The following is an 11,643-nucleotide window of genomic DNA, read 5'->3' as shown; positions in this document are numbered from 1 at the left end:
CTGTCATACCCAATGGTTAGTGAGACCTGAGGCTGCTGGTGTATTCAGTTACAAACGGCCTTTCCTTACCCATGAGGTACCAGAAATACTGCAGTGTGTGGCTGGGCACAGCATGTCTGCTTTGGCTGGAGTTGTCCTAACACTCCTGAATGTATAATGTTTGGTTTACATTTCCAATGTGTACCTGTATTCAAAGATGGTGTTCCAGGTGGCTCAAAGAATTCTTTGGGTTTGTGTCCATGACAGGTACTGTTACTGATTTGTTTCTATAATATTATTTTTAGACTTCAGTATGCCTTTATAGTGCGATCTGCATTCTACAGCCAGGGAGAGATTAATTCCTTAGATCTCAGTTACCATACATCCATTTATGATTTAGAATTTTTTTTTATTTTCTCCTCCCAAAATAATAAATTTATTACTTTCAAAACCTTTAGAGAGAATGCCAAGAGCTGAGCATATTACCTAAGAGGTTTCTTCACCCCAATTTATTTTGTATGTAAGTACCAAATACCTATAAAAATTCTATATAATAGTTTTAGTTGCTCCATAGGTACATCCCATTGTATATCTAAGACTTTTAAAATGTCACATACACCGGATCTGAAAGATGTTACTGATACCCAGCTTTCTATGAACTCCTATTCACCAGAACCCCGGCGAGGGCAGGATACGCAGGGATACTTTATGGCCCTATGCAGCTCCGTGATTTATACTGAGCCTCGCCTTAGCGGTATGCTAATAAATTTAGCAGAGCCCCCGTAGTATCTCGTACCTCGCACCCCTCCGGCACTGAAGCGGGCACTGCCTGCGGGGCGGGGGAGGCGGGAGCTCCGAGCCCAACGCCGCCGGCCCGGGGCCCCGCAGGTGCGGGAGGCGGAGCGCCGCCGCCCCCCGGGCCGCTCGCCGGGTTGAACGCGGGGTCAGGGCCGCGCCGCGGCTGGGCCGCAGTCCCGGCGGGGCGCCGCGGGGCTGGGCTGGGCTCATCAATTTCCCGTGCTCGGTGCCTGCGTCCCGGCGCGGCACTAATGCGGAACAAATTGAGACATATCCTCTCCGTAATTAGTTCCAGCGTTTCAAAGATTTACGGTAAAATAATGGTCTGAGCCCCACCGGCCGGGCCCGGCCCTCCGCGCTCCGCCGCCGCACGGCGGTCGAGGCGCTGGGGAGGCGGCCCGGGGGCCGGGAGAGCTGGCTCCGCCGCCACCGCTCCTCTCCCTCCCCGGTGCGGGGCCGGCGGAGCCTGCAGCGGCGCGCACCGCCCGCGGGGGGGCGCGGCCGGGGGCGCGCTCGGAGCCGGGGAGGGGGGCGTTCAGCTGGCGGAGCCCCGGGCCGCGCTCTCCCGAGGCGGGGGGCCGGCGGGGCGGGGGAAGGAACCGGGGCGAAGGGAGGCGTACAGGTCCCCGGGCGCCGAAGGGCTGTCCGCCGCGCAGTCCTGAACCTCGCCGCTGCCTGCCCGCACCCGCCCCGCGCTGGCCGGAGGAGTCGGCTCAGGGCCGGGGTCGCTGGCCTCGGAGGGTCCTTAGCGTCCGACCCGCCTGTGCCCTGCTCCGCTCAGGGCACGCACCTTTCCCTCTTGTGCCATCAAAGAAGGCGGTTTTCCCCTCAAGGGGTAAACAAAATGTCCTCTCCCCAGCTCGAAAGCGTGCCAGTGCCCCCGTCAGTCCAGGCAGGGAAGGCCGATCCCGCCTTGCCGAGAGCTCCCGGCTCCCGTCGTGCCCGCGGTTCTCGGCGCTGCTCCGGCGGGGCGCGGGGAGACGGGGAGGAATGCGGGATCGGGCCCGCCGTGATGAGTTCCTGCCCCTCTGCGCCTGGAAGCATCCTGGAGATGCTTCGCAGCTTTGTTTCTGCTGCTCTTGGCACTTAAATAATCAAACTCTGATCAGCTCCCTGAGTGAAAGGAGACAGATCCCCCCTGCGTGCTGTGAGCGGCTTGAGCAGGATTGGAAGGGCTGGGGATTTATTTCTGTTTAAGTCAGTCTCCCCCACCTCCGAGCCGCGAGCGGATCATTTATGGAGTTTATTAAAGTGTAGTAAGAATTACCGGTCCATTAATTGGTTAGCATGGCAGGGGAGAAAGCGGAACGGGGAAACGCCGGCTGGGGCGGTGCTTCAGCAGTGCTCAGGTTGGAGCAGGTTCCCGAGCCCGTTTTGCCCGGGATGGAGTGGGACTCTCAGAATAATCCCCGTCCAGGAAATATCTGTTGTTTGACCTTGTAGAGTATGCCTTCGAGTACAATCGAAGATTGAGCATTATCAGGAATTACGGTAGCTATGGAGTAGCGGGCAAAACAATAAAGCCTGACTGCTGCCTGGCAAAGATTTGGATCGGACCGAGTTTGGAGGGGAGAGGGCAAAAAGTTCTGGACCGCCCGCGTCTGGACACCGGCGAAGTCCCTGAACTGCCATCTCTCCGGCCATTGCTTTCAGCTGGGCACTGCGGCCCGGACGCGGGCGCCCGGTTTGCGGGGCATGGGGTGATTTACGCCGGAGTCTGACTGGAATCGGGGTCGGGATCTCCAGGGAAGAGGCGAGCAAATGTCCCCTGCACGGGGGGAGCAGCTCCTCTCGGCATGTCGGGGCGCTCCCGAGGGGACCTGCTGCCAGCACTCCCGGCCTGGGCTAGAAAGATGCCCCCGTTTTGCAGCGGGGCGGGAGATTTTTCTCTCTCCCTGTGCTGGCTGGAAGGGAACGGCTGCGGAAAGTGGCGCTGGCCGTTTCCCAAAAGCCCCCTGCCCATCCCGGGGTAGAAGGCTCCGGGCTTCCCTCCTCCGCCTGCTCGGGGTGCACCGCCCGAGGATGCCCCCGCCCTGTTTGCACCGGGACCGCTCCGGGATGAGGCGGCCCGGGAGAGCGCAGGTGCCGGTGCACGGCGCTACGCAAGACTGTGCTGGCGGCTCCGGAGCCCCCCCGGCCGAGCACTGCTTTCCCCGGCCTCGCTGCAGGCGCTGCCGGCAGCCGCGGGGAGGGAGGATGCGCTGGCAGCCGAGGGGTCTTCTTGTTTCACCGCTGGGAAGTGCGAGAGAGGCGAAGATTTGGAAGGACGTCGGCAGTTCTTCCTCCCAGGTGGAATAACGCAAACCTAAGCGATCGAGAAAATATCTTTGCCTTTCAAGAACATTTATCAAACTAGGTTATTTCAACAAAAGAAAAAAAACCACACTGTAGTTTGAAAAATAGTCCGCTGCGGGAAAGGCTTTTTCTGTTTGTACCAAGAGAGGTCTAGTTTTCACGGGAAATTAAATACTTCGCTTAGGCTGGCCAAAGACTTCTACTTCTGTACGTACGTTGTCGATTTTAGAGACGGAGTTGAAAGGGACCAACTTCAGGTGTCTGTCCATCACAGAACTGAGCAAACCCAGCAGCAGCCCCGCTTCCGACTCTGCAGCTCCCCGCAGCCCCGCAAGGCCCCAGCGGGTACAGGGGCCGGGGGGGGGGGGGGGGGGCTGCGGCGTGCGGGGAGCCCGGTGTGGTCAGAGAGGGGGAGCAGAGCGGGAGCAAGCGTCGGGGGCCGGCACTGCCCCCCTCACGGCCACGGGCTGTGTTCACAAATGCCGTCCGAGAGTGGGTTAGTTTGGTGTGTACCCATAAGAAACGGCAGATCCTGTAAGCTTAGACGATCTTTAATATCGGCAAAGATAATAAACAAATCTTTCGCTCTTACACGGAGATTTCCGTAATAAACAGATTTACGCATCAAAAGAGAGATTTTAAAAGGGAATTCTGTGAAGATAGTTTGTGAAAATTAATTTCAGTAATAACAAAACCCGACTGTTTTGGTTAAAGAGTTTAATGAGAAAATGAAGTTATACTTGGCTACTCTAACAACGACCTATTCTAATTTCTTTTGTTGTAGCATTTACGCTTTGAATTTTAAAACATCGTTTCAAGATTGGCGATGCTTGCGGTAACCTTTAATGCCGCGGGGGAAAGGAAATACGAAAGTGTAAATTGTCACCGGGAAGACAACGGGCTCGGTCTTTCCAGCGGCAGGTAAATGTTCATGGCGTTTCTTTTATTATTTTAGCTGCAAAGAGAGGGTGAGGCGGCCGGGGAGGATGCGGGCTGTGCGCTGCTGGGTGTGCGCCGAGCGATGGCCCCAGCGGCGGTTTCTGTCCGCGGTTTTTATAGCGGCCGGTGAAGATGCGCAAGGGACAGGGCCCGCGGGTCGCGGTGCTTCCCACGCGTAGCCTGCCTTTGCGAGTACACTGCATCGGGGCGCAGCTCCTAGGAGCTGTCCCACGCGTGCTCGTAGAAGCTAATTCCTCCCCCCCTCCGGGTGATTATTAATTAGTAGTTTTGAGGGAAGACGGCAGGATGCCTCTTCTCGCGTTTGGTGAGAGTGTCTCCCGCCTGTCTCCGCCTCTGCCCCGCGTCCCGGCAGGCGCCTGGCCGCGGCGGGTACCGCCACGTCCCGCGGGGCTCTGCCGCCCGCCCCGGGTCTTCCTGTCGGTCTCACACCGCTAAAATCATGGCATCCCTCGCTGCCAGGGCCGACCCGAAACCCGTCGTGTCGTCTGGAAGAACCGTCGGGTGATAACGTGTAAGGTGCCACGGGGGACTCTCCCGCCGCCGCCCCCGGGATGCATGCTGAGGAGCTGCTGTCCAGGAGGCTGGGGAGGAAAGAGAGAATCGGGGGCTCCCCAGGAGCAGTGCCAGGGGAATCTCCCAAAAGCAGGTTACTTACAGCGCTGCCATCCTCCCCCGCCTGCCCAGCCGCTTCCTTCCCCCTCACACACGGGCAGGTCGGAGGGACGGGGCTGGGACCGGGCCCACGCCGGTCCCTATCCCCTTGCAAAGGGCGCACTCCCCTCCCCTCTCCGCGGAGCCCTCGGTACCCTGACACGGCCGGCTCTGCGCGACGTGCCGCGGCCCGGCGCCCCCCGAGGCGCCGCTGCACAAGGACGGGGAGCGCCGGTGTGTGCGGGGGCGGGGGCCCGGGCAGGCAGCCCGGACCCCGCAGGAGCTCAGGGAGACGCGGGAGAGGCACCTGGAAAGACACTTTCCCCTCGCAGGGACAGGGTCCGCCCGCCCCGGGCTGGATCACTTCCCCTGGCTCCTGCAAGGGCGGAGGCTTCTCCGCGCCGTCCCCAGGGCTTGCGACCCCGCCGCCCTCGGGAGTCCCCACGGACATGCACGGAGCTGGCGGGGGAAGTCATCCAGCACGTACTTACTGGCCACCTGGATCCCTCTAACAGTCTCGCAAGTCTCTTCTAAAGCGAAGGAACGTTAGGGTGAGATTTAGTGGCGCTTGCACCAGAAGAAGGGTGGGAGTGATGTGTAGGGGAGATATATTCTCCCACAGTAACCTCTCCCCCTCCATCCCCGGCTCTCCTCACCCACCCACCCACCCCCCCGCGTGTCTGGTCCGGCTGGGTTCAGCAGAGCGGGCTGTGGGCAGCCCCTCGGTGGAGGTTGTGTGAATGGAGGATCGGCGTGGCTGACTCCTCCTCCCCTGCAAGCGCCTCTATTTGAGCTTTGCAAAGTTGAGCGTGAGCAGGCATCCGAGGTGAGGCGTGCGAGGCAGCTGTGCCCCCCTAGCACGGACAGACGGACACACGCACAGACAGACGGACACACGCACAGACAGACGGACATACGCACAGACAGACACACACACACGCGGACACACAGCGACACGCGCACCCGCCCTGCCCTGAGCTGCGAGCGGGTGCGAGCCCAGAGGCGATCCTGGAGAACAACCTTTCCCTGTCGCTGTTGCCGGCTCCCGCAGGGCTGGACCCGGGGAGCTGCGTCGCGGAGCAAACTTCCCCCAAAGGGCTGAGCTCGCCAGCCTGGTGCCTGCAGCCGGAGCCGGCCTCCGGCTTGGCGGGCAGGGGCCAGGTGTCCTGGAACAAGTGCGGCCCGGGGGGAGACTGGCTGCCCGGCGGCAGGCAGAAGGTGTGCGAGCAGATGGGCTCCGATGTCCGAGACCTCAACGCGCTGCTGCCCTCCGTGCCCTCCCTGCCGGGCAACAGCAACTGCACCATGCCGGTGAGCAGCGCGGCGCAGTGGGCTCCCGTCCTGGACTTCCCCCCGGGGGCCTCCTACGGCTCGCTGGGGCCGCACTCCTTCATCAAGCAGGAGCCGAGCTGGAACGGGTCGGACCCGCACGAGGAGCAATACCTGAGCGCCTTCACCGTCCACTTCTCCGGCCAGTTCACCGGCACGGCCGGGGCTTGCCGCTACGGGCCCTTCGGCGCCCCGCCGCCCAGCCAGCCGCCCTCCGGCCAGGCTAGGATGTTCCCCAACGGGCCCTACCTGCCCAACTGCTTGGAGAGCCAGCAAGCGATCCGCAACCAGGGTAAGAGCAGCGCTGCCGGGCGCCCGGGGCTCGGGGGGGCGGCCCCCGGAGGCGTCCGCTCAGCCTTGCCGGGCCGCGCTTGATGTAAACACCAAGCCCAGCCTTTCTCTCCGCAGCAGCCGGGCAGCGTTAGGAGAGCCAGCCCCTCCGTGCCTCCTTTCCCTCCCCATGCGGCAGCCAGGTCGCTCCAGGGAGTTTTAGGAGCCACGATTCTCGCCCCCACCCCTCCTGTGGGGCAGCGGGCTGCAGCGGGCGGCTCTGCCAGGCGGGCTGGAGTCCCCGTCTCCCCCCCACCCTTCCCCGGTTTGGAGCAGCCTCTCGCCTCGCAAAGGTTTGTTCGGGCCGGGGACGGCGCAAGTCCTGGAATGGAGATGAAGCCAGTGCCCCGAGACAATTCTCTCCACAAATCTTGGGGAGTGGGTGGTATGTTACCTCCAAACCTTCTCCTGAATCCAAAACCCGCTGTCCGCACGTTAGTGTTTTCAAGCCCCTCGTCGAATTAACCTCGGGAGCGCTGAATGCCCCCAGGCCGGGGTACACAAGCAGGGGCGCCTCGTAGTTTCTTTTCGCCATCTCCGTGGTCAGGACAGGCTGCTGTTTGCACCACCCTGAGAAATTCCCGTGGGCTGCACGGCCGGGCGATGGGTCATCCCCTGTGTGTGGCACCGGGATCACCATCTAATCGTTTTTCTTCCAGTGGCTGCAGTATAAACATCTGCCGGTGCAAACGCGAGGAAGAAGGGAAAGGGGGCGAGCGTGCGGAGAGCTTGCCGAGACATTTCGGGTCTTCCCCCCCCCCCCTTCAGCTGGCCCCGTGTTTTTGAGCGCCTGTCCCGCACACCCGGCCCCGGGCGGGGCGCCGGGGGAGCCTGGCCGAGGGAGGGTGGGGGTGTCGCGGCCACCAGACTCGGGGGACGAGGGAGCGGGAGCGGCGGAGGCTGCGCGGCCCGGCCGGATCGGGACGATTCGCTGGGGTCTCGCCGCTTTTGGCGTGGGGTCGTCTGCACCAAGCTCGCAGCTCGGGCTTGCTGTGCGCCGCGGGGACAACCACGTAGCCACAGAGAAGGGCTGGGGTGCCCGCCGCCCCGGGAGCACCCGGACGATTCGGGCTGTCCCTGGCTCTCTGGGGGCTGGCGAAGGGAGGCAGGGCGGGGGGGCAGAGCAGAGTCCGAGGCCGGGCGGGCGCGCTCTGTGCTAGCCGCCGACGGGTGGCCCGAGGCCGGCCAGGCGGCTCGGGACGACGTTTGCAGTGAGGAGAGGCGATGGCGGCGGTGGCGAAGTGGTTGTTCAGCAGCGGGGCCGCGCACGGGTCTCCCCCGGGCAGTGCCGGGTCGCAGCGCGATGCCACCGTTGCTGCCTTCGTCCCCCGGTCCTTGCCCCCGCTGTCCGCCCAGCGCCGGGCTCTGTCCTCGGAAAGCACTGAGCGGGGTGCCAGGGCCCTGCCGCCGGGCCCGGCTGGGACAGATGGGCAGCATCCCTGGAGCTCGGGGAGAGGCTCGGCCGCGCCGGGCCGGCGGCGAGGCCCCGGGTCCGCTGCGTGCCCCGCGGGGGCCCCAGGCTCCAAGCGGCGCGACCCGGCGGGGAGCGGCCGCGTTCGCCCCAGCACAGAGCACTCCGCGCCAGGGAGCTCTGCCGGGGATATTTTTTAGACATCTGAAAGGTTTTCAGACATTGGAGAGGATTTGTAATCGCTGGGCCCAAATAGCGACGAGAAGGTGGAGAGGAGGGTGAGAGAAACAAACTCGGCCCTGGGTGGGTGAGCGGGTTAGCAAGGGACAAAATAGCTGCGACCCTGCGCCATCCTGTCGTCTGAGTTTAACCACCCCGAAGAGAAACGGAGCCTTTAGCGCACCAAAACACGGAGCCCGCATTGGGCTTTACTCGGTCTCCGCACCCTGCGGGCGGTGCTCGCTCCGCGGCACCACCGGTCCTGCACACACACACCTGGGCGTGCCCGACAGCCGGGGCCCAGCGGCCTTACATCTCTGCACCGCCCCGGCCCGGCGGGGTGGATCGAGGCCCTACAGGAGCCTGGAGGAAGACGCCGTCCCGGGGAGCAGGGGCCGTGTCCCGGCTCCCTCCCGTGCTCCGCCAGGCCTCGCGGCCTCGCCGTGGGGCCGGTCCCTGCGCCCGCGGGGAGGATGGAGGTCCCTTCGGCTCGGTGCTGCCTCCCCGCACGGGAGGCACCGGGGCTTAGCCACAACTATTTTCCGTGACACGCAGCGAGCTCCTTCGGCAAGGAGGAATTCGGCAAAGGGTGTTTGCTTTCTTTTTTTTTTTCTTTCATTTTTTTTTCGTGGATGGATAAACTGTTCTTGCTTTGGCTCTCCTCAAGGTTGAACTCCTATATTTTTTTTTTTAGCCGGTTCCTCCGACCGTGGGAAAGACGCTACCTTGGCTCTGCGATGACATTACTGCCAAGTCTGGGATGGGGTGGGGGTTAGGGAACTAAGGCTTTGAAACCTCTGCCCAATTTTCCTCTTCTCGTTCGCCTCTTTCATCCAGCTGGGCTCCTCCAACAACTGGATGCCTCCAGCGGGCCCCGTACTCCAGCAGATGTACAACTTTCAATTATTTTCAGCACATTTTAATCAGGCCTGGCTCTGATAACGGCCTAATTAAAGAGACCTCACTATCAGCAGCTCGGTTCAGAACTCAACTTTCTTATCACATTCCTGAAGCTTTGGGTCAGGCAACACCGGAAAATGCGGCCAAAACCTCGTTCTGCTCCGAGCTGAGTTTTGAAGGTCACCGAAAGTCTGTGCCGGGCCAAAAGTAACGTAGAAAGTGTCAGTGTTTTCTGAAAGTTAAAAAAGCAGCAGAGGAAAATGGGGAAGAGGGAGTTGAAGGTTTATCCTCTACTCTGAGGGCTAAGGGAGAAGATAAGGAGCGAGAAACAGCTGTGGGATCAGAGCCCGTAAGGTACCGGCCTGTCAGCGCTGCTCGCATCGCCGCGAAAGGAGCTCTGCTCCGAGGGCGAGGGGGATGTGAGAGAGATTTGGCCGGGGACGAGTGAGTCCCACGTCTATCCCAGCCCCGCAGGCTCAGGGCCGGCTAAAAATCATTGCGAAGGTGAAGGTTTCAAAGTCGTCTGGATTTTTTTTCCTCCACATCACTCCTTTCATTTCTCCCGCGCAACCCCGCAGGTTAATTCAGTCCTGTAATGTCACTGGATCCAGGCTCTCTGCAGAAAGAATAAAATGGAGAAGCAACAGCCGGATCCCTTTGTTGCCTCTCCATTTTATTGTCTCTGAAAAATCCCTGTGATTATCGGTCGGCGGTGGTGAAGCAGAGACCTGCACAGCGTGGAGCACTCGGCACGGGAGAGAACTGTGATAGGAACCTGAAAACAGTCCCGAGTGCTCCCTCTCGGCTAACAAAACCACCCCCCGGCCACATCCCGTGCCTGACGAGGATGCCCGTGCTGGAATAAACGGGTAAAGAGAGAGGGGTGTGAGGGAGGGAGTGCTCGTCGTCGGTTTGGTTTCTTTTCTCATCCCGCGTCGGACTTTTTGTTTTGGTTTGGTTTTTTGGAAGAGTGACTCTCGGAGGAGCTTGGTTCTCGGGATAAATGCTGATGAGCCGAGAAGCCTCTGAGATAATATTACTTTGTAATTACTTTTTTAGCTGAAGTTGTTTAGCCAGCTCCAAGTCATTAATGAAAGTTGGTGTCCAAGCACCTGATTTACGATTTCGTGTCGGCCCGGGGTCAGCAGAGGTGGTCTCTTTCCATCTGAATCTGCTCGGTGTAGGAAACAAAATAGGCTGTTTATTATTTTGGAGAGCAATTTTCGCTGAAAGGAGGAGTTTTATTTTTGCATGTAACATTCCACCTCTTTATTGCAGACTCTTCAGAAAGCTGTTCTTAAAAAAAAATAAATAAAAAAGAAAGAGAGATTAAAGGGTAACTTCTAAATTGGAAACGGCAGAGGAGTACGCTGAGCAGATGGGAATCTTCCTCTTTAATATGAGCAACAATTAATGAAAACATCCTTTTTATTACCAAAGCCGATCTGTTCTCTTTAAACACGAACGAGACTTCCGACTTTCCGCCCTCGGCGCGGGCTGCCCGGCTCGCTTCTCCCCGCGGCGGGGGGGTCCCCCGGGGGTCCCACCCTCACCGCCCTGCTCCCGCAGCCTTGTGAAGTGCGTGTGCTGAGGAGGGGGGTGCAGGGGGAGAGTGAACGGAGGGGCACAGCCTTGCTGTGTCTTTTTCCTCACCGTGGGCAGCAGCACCGGGGGAATATCATCACGGTGCAATAAATGCGAAGTATTTCGGCAGCCCGCGGCGGTGCCGTGGGTGCGTGACGGTGGGAACCTACGGCACTCGGCCGGGCGTGGGCTCCTTTCACTCGAGGCCTGCTCGGAGAGGCTTCGCGGGAAACTGGTGGCCGAGCGGGCTCAAGGTTCCTGCTAACCCTGCTGTGGTCTCTTCGGCAGGTTACAGCACCGTGGCGTTTGACGGAACCCCGAGCTACGGCCACACGCCGTCTCACCACGCCGCTCAGTTTACAAACCACTCCTTCAAACACGAGGACCCCATCAGCCAGCAGCCCTCGCTAGGTAATTTCAGCCTCGGCGGGGTGTGGACCGCGCTCCCGGCCGCGGGAGCCCGTCTCAAAGGGGGCTGGCGGCCGACTGGCAATCCGGAGTAGCTCCGGAGTCGCGGCGCTGCTCCCCACTGCAGACCTGGCACAGAGCTAGAACTGCCCAAACGCTGGAGGACGGGGCCCTGCAGTCCCCTCTGCGGCGCTGGGAGGGGGGGAACAGCCGGTCGCCGCAGGGGTTAACTCTTCGCCGCTTTCTCCGCAGGGGACCAGCAGTACTCGGTGCCTCCCCCGGTGTACGGCTGTCACACCCCCACCGACAGCTGCACGGGCAGTCAGGCCCTGCTCCTCCGGACACCCTACAACAGGTACCTCCGCCTGCAGGCAGCTTTGCCTTGCCTCCCTCTGCGCGGGTTGTTGCTCGGACGTGGTCTCTCTCCCCCGCATGCCATTCAAACAGCTTTCTGGTTTATGCAAAGAAACAGATTTATTTTTTTTCCTTTCTCAAAAGAAAAAAAAGATTCACACGTTAAAAAAAAAAAAGGACAAAACCACAACAAACCAAACAAAACCCCACAAAACAAAACAAAACCAAACCAAACCAAAACAAAAAACTGCCGCGCCCTCCGCCCCGGACCTGCCATGTCTCAGAGCTTTCCCGGGCCGCCTCGCCCTCCCGGGCCGGGGTTGGCGGGGGGCGGCGACGTCGGTCGTCGTTGGCCGAGCATCCCCCGTGGGGCTCGGGCTCTGTGCTGCCGGCTCGGGGGAGCCGCTGTCCGGCGGCAGGTGCCG

The 11,643-nt window shown here is 60.7% G+C and overlaps 1 protein-coding gene across 7 annotated transcripts in view; it reads left to right on the top strand.

Annotated features, from left to right (window-relative positions):
• The first annotated feature begins 3,854 nt into the window (after positions 1-3,854).
• Positions 3,855-11,643, top strand: part of WT1 (WT1 transcription factor) — a 39,859-nt gene continuing 32,070 nt past the window's right edge. For 5 of the 7 annotated variants that reach the window (XM_054827312.1, XM_054827311.1, XM_054827309.1 and 2 more), the window contains exons 1-3: positions 5,504-6,304; positions 10,745-10,867; positions 11,117-11,219. In XM_054827312.1, coding sequence (XP_054683287.1) covers positions 5,914-6,304; positions 10,745-10,867; positions 11,117-11,219 — 617 coding nt within the window. In that variant the 5' untranslated portion in view covers positions 5,504-5,913. Of the gene's footprint in view, positions 3,994-5,503; positions 6,305-9,485; positions 9,742-10,744; positions 10,868-11,116; positions 11,220-11,643 lie in introns of those variants that run through there. The other 2 variants (XM_054827313.1, XM_054827314.1) reach the window with 2 other exon arrangements.

This window comes from Grus americana, chromosome 5 (assembly GCF_028858705.1).
Source record: "Grus americana isolate bGruAme1 chromosome 5, bGruAme1.mat, whole genome shotgun sequence".
Lineage (NCBI taxonomy): Eukaryota > Metazoa > Chordata > Aves > Gruiformes > Gruidae > Grus > Grus americana.
The sequence above is the reverse complement of the archived record's forward strand: the minus strand, read 5'-3'. Positions and strand labels throughout refer to the sequence as shown.